The 20,159-nt window shown below is 40.0% G+C and overlaps 1 protein-coding gene across 2 annotated transcripts; it reads right to left on the bottom strand.

The window, feature by feature from the left end:
• Positions 1 to 1,004: 1,004 nt before the first annotated feature.
• LOC307129474 (uncharacterized protein) lies at positions 1,005 to 4,288 on the bottom strand. Of its 2 annotated transcripts, XM_079821914.1 has the most exons (6): positions 4,159 to 4,288; positions 4,017 to 4,057; positions 3,611 to 3,931; positions 3,258 to 3,519; positions 2,916 to 3,092; positions 1,005 to 2,792 (listed from the first exon to the last, which is right to left on the bottom strand). In XM_079821914.1, exons 4-6 carry the CDS (start codon positions 3,337 to 3,339, stop codon positions 2,575 to 2,577), a joined length of 477 nt encoding a protein of 158 aa, XP_079678040.1. In that variant the 5' UTR covers positions 3,340 to 3,519; positions 3,611 to 3,931; positions 4,017 to 4,057; positions 4,159 to 4,288; the 3' UTR covers positions 1,005 to 2,574. The 2 variants fall into 2 exon arrangements, with proteins under 2 accessions (XP_079678040.1, XP_079678041.1); XM_079821915.1 differs by lacking the exons at positions 4,017 to 4,057; positions 4,159 to 4,288 and having other exon boundaries at positions 1,008 to 2,792; positions 3,258 to 3,516.
• Positions 4,289 to 20,159: the final 15,871 nt, after the last annotated feature.

Genomic DNA, 20,159 nt, shown 5'->3' with positions numbered 1-20,159 from the left:
AGTTGTTCTAATCTAACCAGTCGTTAAAATGACTCGGTTCAAAGGAGTCATTAGGTCGCGAATCGGACATTAGCAGACGCGTTGTGTGCGAATCCCGTCTGTTAGAACATCGCGAAAGATGTCAACACACAGAAAACACTTCATAACTGAATATGATTTGTCTCCCGTTTATTGAAAGTATGCTTTATGTCAGCTGGTCAGAGAAGAGTCAACATTTTTTGAGCGCAATGCACACCCAGCGGTAATTCAAAGACACAATTGTCCGAATGTGTCACGTGCAACATGGTTTCGGTCTTCCGACCTTTAGATTTGGAATTGGATTAATATGTGAAATATGAGAGAGCTAACGCTGATTATTTTGAAGACCAGAGAGCGCGCGCGGGGGAGGAGCTCTCTGGTCGGTCTCTCTGTCACTCAGTCACAAGTGCAGCATCTGTTCCACATACAATAACTCGTCAAATTAGGCTTTGGCGGCCATCAAAAAATGTTCAATGCAGGAAAGACCCTGACTTTGCAGTAATACCACCTCCCCTCGAAACATTTAAGTTACTCTGCAGACATTGCAAACAGCCGACGAACTAGTTGGCGTGGCAAGCGTGAAATATCTCCTCCACACAGCCGACTCTCTGGCTCGCTCCATGTTGCTTCTAGCATGCGACACACACGTGAAGCTGACGAATGACGTAGGTTCTGCTGCGACGGAAAAAAAAACACCTGGATCGGCTTGTGGATCTGTTCATTTTTCCGATCCCCGATCCAGCTATTTTGTCAGTATCGCGGCCGATATCCGATCCTAATATCGGATCGGTGCACCCCTAGTTGGAGCTAAACTCTGCAGGACAGTGGCCCTCCAGGACCGAGTTTGGAGACCCCTGATCTAAAGTATACCACACAGTACAGTACTTTAATTAATGCAATTCATTTCCACCACTAACTGGTTGTAGAGGCATGCATGCACACATTTCTATGTATTTGAAAGAAGTGGTAACACTTTGGCTATATTTATATGGTGATAAAAAGCAGATTTTATTATATGCTTTATATTCATTGTCCAGAAGAATGAAAGGTGTTACAGTCTTGTAGATTGCAGCCCATCAACAGAAAATTCGTAGTCACTAGCGGCGTTTCCATTACAGATTTGCACACAACTTTTGCGATATTTTCTAAAAGTCGATAAAAAAAATATTGCGAAATGACGTTTCCATTAACTGATGTTGTGCGACTAAAAAATTGTTTTTCTTCTCGTGATAAATCATTCCAAAAATTATGCTACGTATGTTGTTAGGTTTATGTAGCTATATCTCAGCCACCGCACGCCATTATTTTTAATGGTAAGAGACGTGCGTGTTATCCAAGCACTGATGGCAAGGAAAGCACCTTATACTTGAGCGGCGCATATGAGGTGTTATGATAAATTGTGGCATTTTATATTCTATTGTTTTTTATGAGTTTAATAAAGAACTTGTCTTCTGTCCAAACATACCATCATCTGTAAAGAATGATCGACTTTTACATACGCCAGATTATTGTGATGCATTGCCACATACAGAGACGAGCGAAAAGTTTGAATTTGCATGGTGGTAATTCAAAGGTTTTCTTTTACCACTTTATTTTGGCTTGGAATTTTGTTTGTTGGAAATAAACTGAATTTAGAAATGCTTTTGAAATGAAAAACTTTGCGTTTAATAAACAAAATATATTTTTGAAATGAAGACAGCGTTTGGAGTGGAGTTCAAAATAATCCATTCCCTGAATCCACGGCCTTTGCTGTTATTAGAGTGTACACAAATAAAAGTAGACAGTTTACTGTTTATAATTATGTCTTGCACTTATCTGTATGGCTAAAAATGACGGAGTATTGTGAGTTTCCGCTGGAATAAGGAAAAAAATCTATCAAAAGGTGCAGACGACGTCGGACAGAGGGTTAAAGAAAACATAGCCTATTTAGTTTCATATAGTTAGGCTATGTCTAAATATTATAATCTTTTAATTTCATATGTTGATTATGAAAAGTGAGCAGCATGAGTAAGGCACATAATCAGATGCGCATATGTCTGGGGACATGGATTTTGAGCACTTCATTGAATTGTGTTTTCTAGAAAGTCTTTCTTTAAAATTAATTTTGTTTTGTATAAATTGTATTTGAATTTTGATCAATGTTTAATCAACTATATGGCTGTATATTTAATAAATAAGAAGCAAACCAAGATCGTCGGGAATGGATTGACGTGCGTAACTGGCCTGTTTCCTCAGTCTTTTAGCAAGGCTGAAACTATAGCGTCTTTCTGTTTTAATACATTTCTTGAATATGTCTTAATTACAGCCTATAGATAGTTATGATATTTGTGGTTGCACCAGGGTCCGTCATTATAAAGTTACGCCACTTACCTTATTAGGAGAAAATGTTATTTTAACGACACAAGATCTTGTTATTATACATACTTGTATGAAAAAAAAATTATATGTAGGCCCTATGTGAGAGCAATGCGTGACTGTACCAGGTGACCTGTAAATGCGGAAAAACTGTTTCCATTGCAGTTTTTTTGTGTTTTGATGCGTTTTTGGGGTGTATTTTCAATTCGCAATTTCAATTTGAAGGGTAATGGAAATGCGGCTACTGTCGTACTCATCAGCTGAAGCATTGTACAAGAAGTTGATGTTCGCTGCTCCAGACAAAACTTGCAGGTAACAGTCTCTTGCTTGCACTTTCATTTCTCTGATTTGATGCCGCTTTCTGAGGATGATGCTCTGCAGACCTTTCAAACCCTCTTCACTTAGGCCACATTGCGAATCTTAAAAGAGGAACACAAGAATATAAGACCGTCATTGTTGTGTATATTTATTATGGCTGCCCCCTAATAGTAAGCTTTGGTCGGGGCAACCCTATGTTTATGTAATTTATTACAAATACATACTTTTAATTGTCTCACTAGAAAACAAGGAGGACAGCTCTCTGAGGGTATCAGAACGAGTTGAAAGAGATTTCCAATAGTGGTACATCTCTGCAACAAGAATCTTCTGCGCCTCCTGAAGTCTCCTTACTGACATGATGATGTCAATTGCCCTTCTCTTTGTCCTTATATCGACAGAGTCTGGAATGCATTTATGAGAAATAAATAAATAATTTGTATTAAGCCTCAACCTTCAAGGAATCTCTGAAATTGTTTGGGGTTACAGAATGACATTTGAAGCATTGTGGGTTATGTGTCATTATGTATCAGATTTGTCAGAAGCAGTCAGCAGACTAGTGTACATACCACTGTGTGGTAGCTGCCATGACCAAGCTGCTTCCCCAGACAGAATGGTTTCCAGGCGCAGAGTTTCAGTGATTGGAACCATTCTGTTGTATTTCTCCACAACAGATGTCAGGATTCCTTTCTCCCTGATCTTGCGGCGGATTCTGACACAACCTTTGTTGCCATCGGTATCTTTAGAGACGCTGGGAACGTCTCTTGATACTGGCTACCAGCAGTTCAATTTTGCTGGCCAAGGCATCATTTGTAGTTGTTGTTGTTGCTGCTGAGAAGAAATAGGTGGTTTGCACTTTACAGTACCAGTAACAATTACAATTATTTGTGACTAAATGTATTACAAGTTATCATTTCCTCACCGTCAGCCCACTGCTTTACATCATTGACCCAGTCTTCCAATTGGCTCGCTGTCACTGTCAATTGGGCTTTCATGGACTCTAGGTTTTGTAACTGCCTTTGCAGAGCTTTTGTGGTCTACAATAACAAACAATAGTAAGAAACAAGAACCAAATGTTCATTGCACAGCTTCATACACTGCTACCAATATGATACTATACAATACTGAATATTTAAAACAAATTAGACTGATGTTATTATCTTTTGATATCGTGAGATGGCCAAATTGTTGAACTTTTGCTGATTCCAGCTCATGGCCATGAGAGTCAGCATGTCTGTGCGTCCTGCAAACACAGAAAATATGATGTTACCATATTCCCCCTACTTATTATGTAAGGATGTAAGTAGTGCAGTATGTGGTCATCTTACCTGCTTTTGACATGTTTTGTGGTCACTGCACTCCATTTCACCTGGTTACGAATAAAATAAATAAAAGCAACAAAAAAGAACATATGTTTGCAGATGTTCAGTTTCGATAATGCGATTCTATCACATAACAACATTTCCTTACTTTGCATTTAAAATCATGGGCTTTGGCATGAAATACTGAAAGGAATGGCTTCATATTAAGAAGGTGCTGGAGCTCTGGACAGCTTTTTGCAACTCCTTGGAGGTAGGGCCAATATTTGCAGGTCACATCCATACAAAAAACATTTATTTGTCTACTGGCCAGCTTTTCTTGCAGGTACAGGGGATAGGCAACCCCCCACCCCCCCATACATATTTAAGGCACAGAGCAGGACTCCGTGCCGACACACCGCAAGCTCCAATCCCTCCTCGTCTACCTTGCTGGCAGATTTTTGAGAGGTCTCTCTGACTGCTGACCACTCCCCTCCACAAAAACCTCTTCCACTGACCTACAATATGGAAAATGGTTAATGAAAATAAGACTCGACTAAACAAACTCTTCAGTAAGAGGTCATTATAGTCCTGTAGTCTAATTATCATCTAGAATTTTACATGTTTGGTTGTTTTGTGAATGTGGTCCACAAATCTTTTCACGTCTTCGTTCTTGGCTATGAAGAAGCCTTCAAAAATGGCCTGTTCCTCAGATCTACAAAAAAAAAAAAAAACAATCGTTGATGGCAGTGGCGGTTCTAGGATTTTTCTGTAACAAGGGCCATTAAGGGGCCACGTTACATTCAGGGGCCAAGTACAGGGTACAAGCACACAAAATAATTTATTCAGTACGGTGCAAACACATTCCGGCAGTCATTCCTTTTTCAAACACTCTAATAAAAAATTACGAGCCAGTAAAGTTCTTAATGATTTTTTTTATTTATTTATACTGTGCATAAAGGACATAATGCATCACACGGGTCATTCTTAACTATTCGGTGCCATTTCAGCTTGGTAACTTTCTATTTAAAAAATTACAAATTTCTATGATTTTATAATTTTATCTGAAGAATGGCTTGTTACACTAGAGTAAAAATATATTGGTCCAGCTCAGGATATTATTGTTTAATAATTTTGACCAAATTCTTCACACATGCAAAGGCCAAATGTCCACCCTGTTACCGGACATTCTCATCTCAATTAATACGTGTTTTAAATTCTTAATTTTTGTAATATTTACATATTCTAAGAGCTAAAATGGTGATTTTAGCTCTTAGGTACTAGCTGGTAGCAGAAACATCCATTTTGGCATCATTATTTTCAGACCCTCAGCAAGCAGTACATTTCTCCTCGTTGCAATTTCAATGAATACCATTTAATGCATTGCATTGTGTGTCTATCATCTGGCTTTGCCTACATCATGTTTTCTCTGACCTGGTGAAGAGGGGTTTGGGCTACCCTGGTCCTTAGCCTGCGGTTGTCGACCGTCCTCTGCTGGTTGATTCTGACCTCTCCTTGCTTAAACCCTCACTTTCAGTGGTATCATCGGTTAATTTTGTAAAAAACCTCTGAATGGCTCCCTGTGACTGTCCCTTTTTTTTCTCACTATATCTGCCAAACACGATTGTTAACATTATCACAAAGGTCTAATTACATACAACGTGGTTAGTGCATGCAAAAACTCTTAAAGCTAGCGCCACAGACGTTTGATAAACTATAGAATCGTTGCTAGCGCTATCTTAGCAAAAACATGTTAACATTGCTAACAAGTTTAGTGGCTTACAAGTTTATTGGTCTTTGACAGTGCTTCCAGTGCTCCTTCCACAATTTAGTTAACAAACCTAAAATAAGTGAGAGCTGCAGCTAAATATCCTTTCATATTTTAATGACAACCAACATGAGGATTTGTGACTCACCAAGAATTGTCTTGAAGTTGGATAGATGGATTCTTTCTCCTGCCTACTGGCATAACGTCAGAGAATGTTCTGGCATCGCTCAAGCCAAAGCCATTCACAGTCAAAGTTTCAAGCAAAGATAATATAAAGCCAAAACCTCTGCTTCTTCTCCCAAATTGCATCGACACATTACTGCCGCGAGTGCCGCCAATTGTTTGGGGGTGGAATTGCATCTGTGATCGTTGTGAAGAATTCTCCGGTTGCTCTTCTCGTCGACGATTGATGGACCAGGGGCCAATCATTTTTCAGCAGGGGCCAGGGCCCCTGTGGCCCCACCTCTAGAACCGCCCCTGGTTGATGGACAAAAATGTATGATCATTTATAATCTAAGATTACTTGGTGCACATTAAAGAGCTATGTTTTCATATTAATGCATACACTGATACACCGTTTGGAGTACCTAGCAACATTCTTGAAACCGTAATGCTTGCGGTTTCCATCAACTGAAACTGCAAGCATCTCTGGTGTGTGTGCATGCAGGGCAAGTGAAGGGCTCTTGCTTGTATATATAGTCCACCTCTAATTGCACAGCCCACAAAAAACGTTTCCAAAAACTGTCTGCTGAGATCTTGCTAGTCTTTCACTCTTAAACAGATTTCTTGAAACTATGCCTCGTATTCTCGAAACAGTAAACACAAATCCATAACATTTCACCCAATTCCCCAAACATCCTATTTTTTAGGTCAAAATGAAGCTCTACACTCAAAACCATTCACTCTTGCTGAAAAAACAAACTTTGCCCTCAGACAACACACACAAGCCCTCAGAAAAACAAACCAGTCTTACAACATAGAACATAGAAAAACATACAACATAGTCTTACATACTGGTGCAATAATTTCAAAATAACATTTCCAAAACTGGTAAGTTATGTAGCTTGTAACAAAAAAACTAAAAAAAAAAAAACTTTTCACATGATGAACAATGAACACAAAAGACACAATCAATGTATACATTTGCACATTTTTATTCATTCATGTACTACACAAAAATAATTAATCCACCTCAGCATCCCATCTTTGGTCTGGGTCAGGCCAGAGAATCTCATCCACATCACAGGCTATATTGGCCCTGGAGGAGGGGAACTCAGACATAAGGTTCTCGGTCATTGACTTTCCACTGCCATGCCGAAAAATACTCCTCTTTCGGGTTTAGAAAGGGAGAGTATGCAGGCAGAAAGATGTTTGAAAACCTTGGGTTACTGGTAAACCAGTCACGAACAAGAGCAGCATGATGGAAGCTGACGTTATCCCAAACAACAACGTAGTGAGGCTGTGTCCAGCTGGAACATATGCTCTCTTAGACCATCAAGAGAAGCAAGGAGAAGCATAGTGTTAGGGTCCTAGATGACATGCCTCTTCAGAGGCCCATACACAGTGCAGTCAAGAGGCTGTAGCTGAGGGGAGCAGTGTGGGGGGAATGATAGCATGACTACACCGTTTTCTTTGGCCAAGTTCAAGCCACTGACAGGGAGATGGGACTCATGGTTGTCAAGCAAAAGGAGACATGGCTTCTCTTTTGTGCATTTTGTATTTTCCACAAAATGCTTCAGGAATTCAACAGTGTTCTTCCTTCCTTCATCCATCCTGATGGGTTTGCATCTCCTTTGCAACCTGTAGGTCCATTCAGAATTAAGTGGTCCCTGAAATTTACACTGGGGAAGACAAAATATGGAGGAAGGCTATTCCTTGTGGCTGAAACTGTGCAGGCAAGGGCAGTAAGGCAATTAGCGACCCTTACTCTGCAAAGGTTATTGATCCAATTTGCTTAAATCCCCACCTGGCAAGGACCCTGTTTGGTTTCTGGACTGTAGTGACACCTGTCTCATCCATGTTTCAGATGTCACCCGGAGGAAACCTGTGCCTATACATGACTGTATCTAGGTAGTTAAATAAGGCTTTAACATTTTCTTTTTTTAAATTTGTAGCACGAGCAAGGCTTGGGGCCTCTGGCTTCCTGATGGAAAGGGAAGGGTGCCTCTTCAAAAAAGCAGTAAACCAGTCACGGCCAGCTTGCGGCAGCTCGGACCAGGTCTCAGGCACCTTGATGTTATGTGACACAGCAAGCTGAAAGCTAGCTTTTTAACCTCCCTGCGTGATAGGCCAAAGTAAATGTCGGCTGACTTGGACAGATACTTAACCAGCTCCTCTTCCAAATCTGGGGAAAATATTTGTCTGTTCCCGATGGCTGATCTTGTGGCAGTATCTGCTTAGTGCGCTGAATGGTATTTTGAAGTCCTTTGCCGTGTTCCTAATACATCTGTTTTGAGTCTTCACCTGTCTGGCTGCCTCTAGCATAATCTGTGCCTGTGTCTTTCCTCTGTCTGTTGTTCTTAAATATTTTCTGACCATTTTGACTTCTAAAAGAAAATTATTTCATGAGAATTTAACATACAATCCCGATAAAAATGTAAAGCATCATTATATTTATAAACATACAACATATAATATGTATATTATATATATATAGAGTATATACAGCAGCGCTCGACATTAATGCTTGTCCGGGACAAGTGGATTTTTTGAAGGGGCAAGTGAAAGAGAATTTTACTTGCCCGACGGACAAGTGTCCTGATAAACCGTCACTAACAAAAATAACTAGGAAATCACCCAAATGCAAGAATGATTCTGCATTCATTACTGCAAGTGGCGATTGACAGTGAATGATAATAATGTATAATGAACTGACAGTAACTAACGCACTGTTTACGCTCGCGCAGCCTCTCGAGGAGAAATCACAACAAATGTGCACCGCTCACACAGAGAAACTCAGTTAACACACTGCCGTAAAAATGTAGAAATGTGGAGTTTATTTATATTTATAACATGATACAGTTGCAACGTCACATTACCAAGAGTGCTGTTTTCCTGAATAACATCACGACTGAAAATGACACTGATTTCATATGACAGTTCCATAAACAATTATTAACATTAAGTCATTTACATTTTAGATGCAATATTGAGTGTTTTTGTTCTATTTCAGCAGCAAAAATAGTTCCAAACAAAGATCACTGCAGAACGCGTGTCACAGCAACAGCGTGTTAATTAATGATTCAGTGTTTGAATTAATCGATAGAATCAAAGATTCAATGAACTATTCGTAAACGACTGGCTCATTCTTGAATGAATCAGCGTTTGAACGAATCGACTCAATGACTCACTCATTCAGACAGTAACCTGCTGCCACCTACGGGTGGTTTAGTTTCATCTTTCCAACATTTCTTATTTGTATATTCAAAAAACATTTGAAACAATCTCATAACATTATTTAATGCAGTTGTAATTTTTCAGTGTAAATTATTTAATTTGACTGGTAACAGCCAGTGTCGTCTTCTAATTTAATTTATTGAATCGAATTTAAGAATATAAAAGGAAATCTGAATCATAGCCTATATTTAATAAGATTAGGGGGAAAATGCCCTTTATAAAAGGTAAAAATATCACAAATATGCATATGTCAAAGCTGATTGAACACTGGTGAGAATACATGGATTTCTCGGCGACGTCATCACTGCTTGCGCACGCACCCGAGAGGCAGAAAGAAGAAACCTCTCGTGTTGTAGGTTAGTAGCGGCGTAAATGCCAAGGAGTTGCTGCGTGGTTAATTGTACCAACAGAGCCAGTGCTGGGTGCCTGATGTTTAACATACCTAGGGGGAAGCATGCGTTTGCCAAAAAATTATTTTTGTTATTGCAGGTACATTTTGATAGGTAGACGTACCCTGCCATGCATTTGCAGTTAGCTGTCAAAGACAAACAGATCCAACTAAAATCATGTTTTATTGAGTCAGCAGTTATATACAAAGCTTCAATACTTAAGGTTGTTGCAGTAGTGGACCAGCTCAGCGATCTGTCTTTCTGCCTCCAGGATGCGCACGCACCCTGTAATGTTTGTAAACAGGAAACCCGTGTATATTGCTTCAGAATAAATTATTTACAACACACAAATTTTTATTTATTTTTATCCGGACAAGCAAATTTTTTACTCGGACAAGTGGATGACAGATTTGCATAGACTAGTCGAGAGATCGAATACTTCAACCACTAGTCGGCACTGTCGAAACAATCGACTACTCGAGAGTGCATTAACCAAGGAATTCATCAAGGATGACAAAAATATCGTAATTTGCCAATTTTGTAAGAATACTTTAAAATACAGCAGTACGACAGCTATGCACAACCACCTACGATTGAAACATCCAACAACAAAGGCAAATGTTAGTGAGACGCACACCATGAAGCAAACGAGCATTGGTGAATCCTGTAAAAGCCGGATTACAGAGAGGAGAAGACAGGTAATAACAGATTTACTTGTGGATTTTATTGTAAAGCCCTGCACGGGCCCGAGAAGCGCAGGACCTAGCCCGGCCCGTGTCCGACAGCTTATAAAAGTTTTTGTTTTTTAAAGTGATGACCAAGCAGCCCGAAAGTTTGATAAATTTAGCCTCTCAATAAATTTAGCCTCTCAAATCAACAATTGAATTGTCTTGCTTATAATAAAATCCATAGATATAAAACACTTCAAGCATCTCAATGTTTGTTTAAACGTTTAGCCTACTATCACCACCACCACAGTAAAAAGGCATTTTTGACAAGTTGAGGCAGGCTGATGCTGGTCGCAATGGCGCTCGCAAACAAAACTGGTTATACGATCTAAACTAACAAACAAAATAAAAAACATGCAGTTTTTCTTACCTTACACCTCTCCGCAAAACGAATATAAATCCAATCTTCAATTCCCACACTTTATGCACATTTAACAGAGTTCATGTTTTCAAAAGCAACAGATGCTATATGCTCCTATGAGCAATGTCAATTATAATGTTTTGAGAGTTAATTTATGTAATTGTTGAATTAAGCTATGAATTAATAATCATGTATTGATAAGAACTATTTCATGTCTTTTCATTTACAGTAGCATGAACCACCAGTAGTCGATTAACTTGCGAAAATCACGAAAGTTCATTATTTGCATGCGCTTTAAAGGTCCTGTACTTCGTGATCCCATTTTTCAAACTTTAGTTAGTGTGTAATGTTGCTGTTAGAGCATAAATAATACCTGTAAAATTATAAAGCTCAAAGTTCAATGCCAAGCAAGATATTTTATTTAACAGAAGTGTCCTTTCAAAGCCTACAGCGAACGGCCGGTTTGGACTACATCCCTGTACTTCCTGCTTTAATGACGTCAGTAGAACAGTTTGTTGACTAACCTCTGCCCACAAGAGTACGCAAAAAAGGGGGCGTGGTCTTGTTGCTCTCCCACGTGGAGTAGAGGAAGTGTTGCGTTTGTAGCGTTTGTAGAGTGTGTTTGTCGCCAAGTCGTCGAGACGCTGTTATTTTCATCCCGGTGTCAAATCACCTTTGTTTGGCCTTCAGGGACGCTGTACTTTGAGCGCATGCATCTCCCCGTTATGGTAAGAGGCGTGACCTTTCCGGGCAACGTGCGCTAAGCTGCTGTCGAATCACAACACGGGAACCGCTGGCACAATCAGCTGGCACACATTTTTCTGAAGGAGGGACTTCATAGAACAAGGAAATCCTCAAGCCGTTTTTATGACAGTGAAAACTAAGGAATACAGATAAGTAAATTGTGTGGAAAAATATTGTTTTTTTACACGCGAAACATGAACACGTTATATTGCACGCTGTAAACACAATCAAAGCTTCAAAAAAACTGGAAAAATGTGACCTTTAAAGCCTTGCCGGTTAAACATTTAATTCGCTTTTTAACATGCGCTTTTCTGAGCGCGAGCACTAAAAGCCTGTCAAACATGTGATTACTGTGTAACAGTTTTGAGAAGCTGTTTCATGTCATGTGATGTAATGCTCCTCCCCACCTCAAGGGGGATCTAGGGAGGTTTCTGAAGGGCAGGTTATCCTTTTAAGAGGGACAAGTAAGACTGTTTTGGAGAGGTATTAGCTGTGTCCAAATTCGGGGGCTGCATCCTTCAAAGGTCGCATTTGAAGGCCGATTGCGTCACCGCGGAGCGACAAAGGCTGTCCCAATTCAAACCTTGCAGCCTTCAAAGGACGCATTTGAAGGCCGATTGCGTCACAGCAGTGCTGCAAAGGCTGTCCCAATTCAAAAGCTGCACCCTTTGAAGGCCAATTACGTCATCCTGGCACGACGAAGGCTGCCCAAATTTGGAATGTCATTAAAATGCGACTCCAAATGCGCCCTTCGTTTCTCAGGCAAACGAAGGATACAAAAATGGACACTTCGCAGCCTACCCTACCCCACAATTCATAGCGCGTCGGTGACGACATGATTTTTATTAATTCGATGCAAGCTGCCATAAATTCCCAATGAAGAAAAAGGAATGTTATTTAAAGAAAATGGCGTGTCCTAGTTCTGTGGCTGAGGAATTCACATATAAATGTAAGTATTGTGTTTTAATTAATTCAAATTGCTATCGAAAACAAGTGTTGATAAAAGCATAAATATGGACCAAGCACTGAATCCACATTGAAAACCAATCAACTGAGATAAATTAATAAAATCCTAAATGTAATAGCAGCAAAATGCTTTTCTTAATATTTTCTACTCCAAATATCAAACAGTTATTTCATTCAGGAGCATTTAGGCCTACCAGACAAGCAGTTAAGTGAGGTGCTTAAAATAAGCAAAAAATAATCTTGTTTTCTGTTTAACAGTATAGGCTAACTACCGAACTACTCGAATGGCCATAGCGGTCATTCTGAGCGTTCATAGCTGCTCTTTTTCGTAGGCTAGTAGCCTACTTTTGTTATGTCATATTTACATTCGAAGCTTCTATTGATTTTATAATTAGCTAAGCTTTCATATTTTATGACTGTATAACCATGAAAAGTGTAAAAATCCTCAAACGAAATGCTCAATTTGAATAAAATCGAACAACATGGAATATATATAAATAATGTGTGTGTGTGTAGCCTATGTGAAAAACTTTGCTCTCCCGTTTGCCACACACACACGTGTGTAATAAATAAATATATGTATGTATATGTGTGTGTGTGTGTGTGTGTGTGTGTGTGTGTGACACACATTTTGGGCACGGTCTAGCGTGCATATTATATATAATAAAATATGCGCGCTAGACCGTGCCCAAAATTCCGTGCCTCGCTTTGTGTATGGCAAACGGGAGAGTAATAAAAAAAATAAATAAAAAAACTCACCGCAGTGAAAATGTTGTTTTTGACTGTAAATGCCAAGTAATATTGATTAAAGAAGATTATTTCGTTAGATAAAAACATGTTGTAAATTATGGAAATGATTAGAACCATCTTTTTTCAATGCATTTTGACTTTTGGACTTTACAATGCTCTGGAGTTATTGGAAATGTTTAGATCCCTCGACTCGTAAACACTATGCAGACACCAGCATGTTCAAGGCTCACAAGCAAGGTTAAAACCTCTGCGCCTCTTTCAAATTTCTTGCTGATATTTCAAAGGTCAATAGCATAGGCCTATTTAAACAACTAAAAAGTTGCTATAGGCATCAGTGACGCGCATCTTCACTGGCGGGGAAAATAGCAAACTGAAATACGCGACATTCCGTCTGTAGTGTGTGTATGTGTGTGGTCAATTTGACCGTTATGGCCATTGTACAAATACTCAGAACTCTTTTGTAATTTTAATAAAACAAGAATATTACAACAATTTAGGTCAAAAGTCAGGGTACTATAGCTGTAGGCTATGGGTTTAATTTCAACAAAGTTATTACATTGCAAAATATAAAAACGGTCTAACTGACTGCGTTTGGTTACTTCCATTTAGATGATTTTCACCCAAAACAAGACTTGTAAATGCTTCTTGATTTCATAATTTTCAGATCTTTGAACTATGCCTACAAACAAGACACACATTTTTTTTTTAGCCTTGAATTTTAAGAATGTATACAAGTAAATAAAACCGCAGCACTAAAACTGTTACTAAAAATGTATGTTTCTTTTGTCAAGTAGTCTGAGGCTGAACTTGTAATACTTTTTGTTTCAGGGACAAAGGAGCAGACCGCTCAATTTATTAAACTGAGGGCCGAAAATGACCACCTATTTACTGGGGCCAAAAACTCTGCCCTTGTGGCCTGGCGGTAAGGCATTAACCTTTTGTAAAATTTCCATTAGCTGCCTCTTGGTTATACAAAAAAATAGCCCTCACCCTATAAAAATAATGGCAATGAGACAACTACATAAAGCAATAGTCTTTCACTTTGCTGTTGTTGTTTTTTGTAGTGCCGTCATGCAAGATATGTCTACAAATATATATTTTTTTTTATCAAACTTGAGGATCCAGGCATATAATTTCTGGAGTATTTTCTATAGAAACAACTGTAACTTTCTAATGTTAAAGGTCCTGTTCTTCGTGATCCCATTGTTCAAACTTTAGTTAGTGTGTAATGTTGCTGCTAGAGCATAAATAATACCTGTAAAATGATAAAGCTCAAAGTTCAATGCCAAGCGAGATATTTTATTTAACAGAAGTTCCCTTTCAAAGCCTACAGCGAACGGCTGGTTAGGACTACATCCTGGTATTTCCTGCTTTAATTACGTCAGTAGAGCAGTAGAACAGACTAACCTCCGCCCACAAGAAAACGCGAAAAAAGGGGGCGTGGTCTTGTTGCTGTCCCACGTGGAGAAGAAGAGGACGTCGTGGAGAAAAGGAAGTGCTGCGTTTCAGTGTGTTTGTCGCCATGTCGTCGAGACGCTGTTATTTTCATCCCGGAGTCAAATCACCTTTGTTTGGCTTTCCCAGGGACGCTGTAGAGATTATTAAGCGCGTATATATCTCCCGTTAAGAGGCGTGACCTTTCCACGTGCGCTAAGCTGCTGTCGAATCACAACACAGGACCGTGCTACGTTCGCTAAGCTGCTGTCAAATCGCAACACGGGAACCGCTGACACAATCAGAACTCGTTACGTGTTTCTGAAGGAGGGACTTCATAGAATAAAGGAAGTCTTCAGTCGTTTGTAGGACAGTGAAAACAGCGGTGTACAGATAAGTAAATAGTGTGAAAAATACTGTGTTTTTTTACACGCGAAACATGAACACATGTTATATTGCACACTGTAAACACAATCAAAGCTTCAAAAAAACACGAAGAACGGGACCTTTAAGATTGCACCCCTGTGTTAATATTTTTTCATAAGTCCTTCCTTTTTGTCTTATTTTAGGAGAATTCTGGAGAAAATGGACCTATTGGGGAAGGTCACTCCCTTGCAGGCCAAAAAGAAATGGGACAACTTAAAAAAAAAATACAAAGTAAGCAAGTCAATTGACCCGTTTGCTGAAATGTGTTGTTGTAGTTGTTAACAAAAGACATGGTCTATTTGCTCTGCCTTAGGATTGCAAGTGTCCTGGGACAGGTGAGGGGGTGAGCGGGAAATCCACTGCTGCAACTTGGCCGTGGTTTGTCCAAATGGATGAGGTCTTGGGACAGAGGCCTTCCAACAACCCCCCTGTCCTAATTGTCTCCATCCCTGATGACCAACCAGGGCCAAGTTCAGCAGTGGAGGAGGAGGCCCCAGCCCCAGGCCCAGCCCCTGGCCCAGCCCGAGCCCGAAAAAGAGGCTGTGAGGAGGACCTCATTGAAATAATGAGGGAAGACATGGCATTTCAAAGGGAAACTGAGGCAAGGAGGGCACAAGACAGCAGGGAGAGGATGGACAGACTCTTTTCTCTCCTTGAGAGAATGATAGAAAAATAAATCACGCACTTTAAAATTTTGTATATATTTGTTTTTCACTTTTTTCTCTGCACATGTTATTTTTTATATAATATATAAGTTGGCATTTGGAAATAAAAATATGGAAACTGAAAACTGATTACTTTTTTAATGGGAGTAATTTATAAACAAACATACTTTTTTTTTTTGGCCATGTAAATTTCAATTTGTACATAAATGATTTATTTTAACAACTATTTACAACAACAGAAAAACAACTTTAAATTAATAATACATAAAATTGATTGGGAAAAGTTATGCATGCTTTCATTCAGCTGAGCAGGGAGACCCTGATGGTGCTGCTGGATGGGATGGTCCACAATAGAGACCCTGGTAAAGTCTCTGCCAGTGGGATGCTCTCCTGAGTGTTTGAGAGCATATTTCCACTGTCCACTGCATTGTCTAACAGCAGGTTTGCAGGGCTGACTCAATCGACAGCTGCCATGTCACTATTTTCAGAAAGAGGGAAGAATAAAAGAACTCACATCAAACCATAAAATCTAAACATGCAACACCTTTTTTTCCTTAGGCATTGTAGCTTTATAGATGTCTTACTTGCCTGTTACAAATAGTCATGGTCAGCGGGTACCTCCTCCAGGGCAGACACCGCAGCAGACAGCTGGTCACGCCATGGAGCACCACTGACTGTCTCCAAACCCTGCTCCCCCTCATTCTCTGGCACGTCCTGATCCTCCTCATGCTCATCCTCCGGGTCCATGATGTCACCAACCTCAAGGCAGATGTTATGGAGGATGGCACAGGCTGTTATGACCTGAAATTGATAAAAAAAAAATTATATATATATAAAAAAGATTCAAGTGTATTTAAAATGTATTTTCAATTTACTTACGTGAGGTACAAAGGTGTGGTGCACCTCCAGCGCTTGCCGGAAGATGGCCCTAAACCTGGTCTTCATCATCCCAAAAGCACGCTCTATAATGGAGCGTGCCCTGGAATGTTAAATATTACAGCGCTGGGCTCCCACACCTTGTGCTGGCCTCTTGTAGGGAGTGATGTGGGGGAGTGGGTGTTGGAGGCATGGGTACCCTCCGTCTGCCAAGATGAAGTGCCCTGGAGGAGGGTACACTGACCTCCTGTACAGTGGGCTGTGGCGGAGCACTCGTGCGTCATGCACTGACCCGGGCCAGCCCACATAGGTGTCAATGAAGCGGCCCTGATGGTCACAAACTGCCTGCAGGATGATTGACGGGAACAGTTTCCTGTTCCTGTAGCACTGACCATCAGGGCCGCTTGGTGGCTTGATGCGGACATGGCAGCCGTCGATTGCTCCTGCAGCTTTCAGGAAAGCTCTGTGTCTTGCCAGCCCTGCAAACCCACGACAAACTGCCTCCAGCTTCTCTGGGGTGTTGGGGAGGTGAATTACTTGGTGGCGAATGGCCACCACCTCTTCTGCAACTCGGTGGACAATGCGGTGGACAGTGGAACGATGACATTGACATTTGAGTGGGATTGTGATGCCAGGCTGACCTAAAACATACAAACAAATTAGAAGAAATTATCATTGTGTTGTAAATAACATACAATGCTTTCTTTATAACAATTCTGAAAATAAATGCACTAAACATACATTCATATAGCCGGCACAGGGACAAAAAAAAAGAACTAAAAGTGTCAGCAGAAATTTCACTTACCACTGTCTATGCTCTCTAGGGGTGGTTAATCTGTCTGATTTCCCGATTCGATTCGATTACGATTATTGAAGTCCCGATTCGATTACAGTCGATTTTCGATTATTAACGATTCTCGATTAGCGATTATTGATTTTCCATTTCACAACAGTAAACGAAAATACACTACAAAGTGATTGCAGTATAAAAAAAAAAGTCAGCTACTGAATTACTTAACTCTTTTATTGAGTAACAACAACTCAAAGCACTTGTCGTGTAGTGTCGTGTAGTTACACAGAAATGAATACATCACATTGTGTTGTGACTCATCAAGTTGAACTAAACAATAACAAATAAATGAAAGGCTTATTTCCTTTAGGAAGTACATCAGAACCAACATACTGTAGAAATTGGACAATTTTCTTCTAGAAAGACAACGTGTTCAGGTGGAGGAAGACTGCAGGTTGCAGTCGAAACATGTCAAGGTAAAGAAGAAGTTTTTTCTCCACCTAAACACCTTGTCTTTCTAGAAGAAAATTGTCCATTTTAATCATTAAGAAGACAAAATGAACATTTTTGAACAACTTACTGTAGCTTCAGCTTATATACTGTACTGTAGAACACAGTGACAAAATGTCAAGAGTGTGCGTGATGGTTCCGTGAGCGGGAGCCGCGGGTCGGTGCAGCGGAGCGGCGGAGCGCGGGACTCGAGCCCGGGGAGATCAGACGGGCCTGTCCGGTAAACACATCCCGTTATCAGACATCTGTGCTGCTTTAGTGTGGCGTTGTGTGTGTTTCCAGCATCAGTCCGGCTGTGTGTGTGTGTGTGTGTGTGTGTGTGTGTGATCCGCTCATCGCGTCCTCAGGATCGCCTTTATTCCAGCGAATGTGCGCGTCAATGTGTGTCGCGCTCGCTCATCTGACGCGCTCATAAATCTGCGGATTGAAGGCGTTTATTCGGTGTTTGTGCGCGAATCTGAGCCGTGCTAACGCGCTAATGTGCCTGAGCTCCAGAGGAGGCGAGGCGGGAGGATTTCTAGAGTGTTCCCTCAGAATCATCTCAGCATTAACGACAGATTTACTTTCATCTAATGAACACACACACACACACACGCGCGGTGGTAGTGTCAGGTTTAGATAAATAAAAAAATCGATTTTTGACAATTTTATTATCGATTCATACTCGTTCATAACAAACTCGCGATTAATCGATAATCGATTTTTTTCAACACCCCTAATGCTCTCTGGCGTACTTCTTTCGGGACTTGACCAAAGCTGTGAGGTGTAAACATAAAAACCTAAACTCATTCATAGCCTTAACACTGTATATGCATTTCTATTTCTAATGATTGACAAGTCCAGGAGATTTTACTACATTATAGCTGTACTGTAAGCACTGACATGCTGAAAACCTAAATTCCTGAGATGTACCTACCACTGTGTCAGAAAGAGGTGACATATTGGGTTGCGCCCTAACATCAACTTCACCGTCATCCTAATCTTCTGAAAGTGTCACATATCTGTCTTGTCTTGTGTAAACACGTGGTGTGTTTGTCATGTTTTGGCATGATGTCATGTCTCTGGTCTCTTGTCAACCCCACCCATCTTGTTATCTGGTTATTGATTAATTGGCCCCACCTGTTCTCCCTCATCACCTGCCTATTTGTTACCCTTTTTTATAGTCTCCTTATGTCTGCATTCCTGTGCTGGATCGTTTTTTGGATGTCATCTGCTCCCTGTCGTGTTTCATGTTTACTGCTCCTGGTGTTTTTGGTAGTTCTAGTTTGGTTTTTCCCCTCGTGGGTGTTTTATTTCTGTTTGCATTTAATTTAATAAATATTTGTTTCCTTCCTGCATTTGAGTCCTCGTTCCTTTTCCTTTGTACCACACCCTGACAGAAACGGAGTCATCTTCATGACCTCACAAAAAATGTTGTGATCAATCTCTATTTCAAATTACATGTCCAGTATGTTTTAAATATGTAGGCTGTAACTAGGTGGAATCCCACAAAGCACTTAAAATACTTATAACTATAACAGAGACTATTCAGTTTTAGTTTAAATGCACATCAAATGTATATAAAACATACTATTTTAATACTTACTCTTTGACAAGAAATCCTCAAGGGTACAGAGTAATCCTTTGATATGCCTTTCCAATGGCCTCTTTGTATTGTCCAATGGTAAAAGGTGTGTCAGTCCCAGGGATATTTTTTTATCTGAGAGCCATCTGGGTAAAGCAAGACATATTCTCCATCTTCCATGTCTTGGTTGAAATCTTTTTGTTTTTTCACAGCAGCTAGTAAAAGTTGCTCAGATAGAGGTAGGTTTTTTGAGATGGGTATAAACGGAGGTTGGAGCCAGCTGCAAATGGGTGGGTCAGCAGCAAGTGGGTGGAGCTTTAACCGCAAGTGGGCTGTACAAACTTCCAGAGGATTTTGATTGGTTTATTTAGTATAACCTGTGTATTGCTATTGGTTCATGCTCCACAGTTGGTGGCGGTAATGTTGTAAGTTATGTTGCGATCTATCAGAAAACAAAGAAGAAAACAACCACTTTCACATGTTCATCAACGTTGAGTTGAAGGGGTAAGCTTGTTGTACAGTTTTTAGTTTTGTAAAAAAGCATTAAAAGTTCTGAAAATGAACATTTCATAATAGCGTTTGTACACGGTTTTTAGTCTTGATGTAGTTGATGTATCCAAATTAATTTCAGTAGTTTTTTTAGTAGCACACACAAATGACAAAATCTGTAATGTGCATGACAAGATCTTTTCTGCATTCCATTTCTACAATTTGCTCTCCAGATCATGGACTCTAAAGACTATAAGAACTAAGAAGGTATTGTGGCAGTGTAATTTTTGTAATTAATTTTATATAAATATATATAT

Source organism: Gobio gobio (assembly GCF_949357685.1).
Source record: "Gobio gobio genome assembly, chromosome: 7".
Taxonomy (NCBI): domain Eukaryota; kingdom Metazoa; phylum Chordata; class Actinopteri; order Cypriniformes; family Gobionidae; genus Gobio; species Gobio gobio.
The sequence above is the reverse complement of the archived record's forward strand: the minus strand, read 5'-3'. Positions and strand labels throughout refer to the sequence as shown.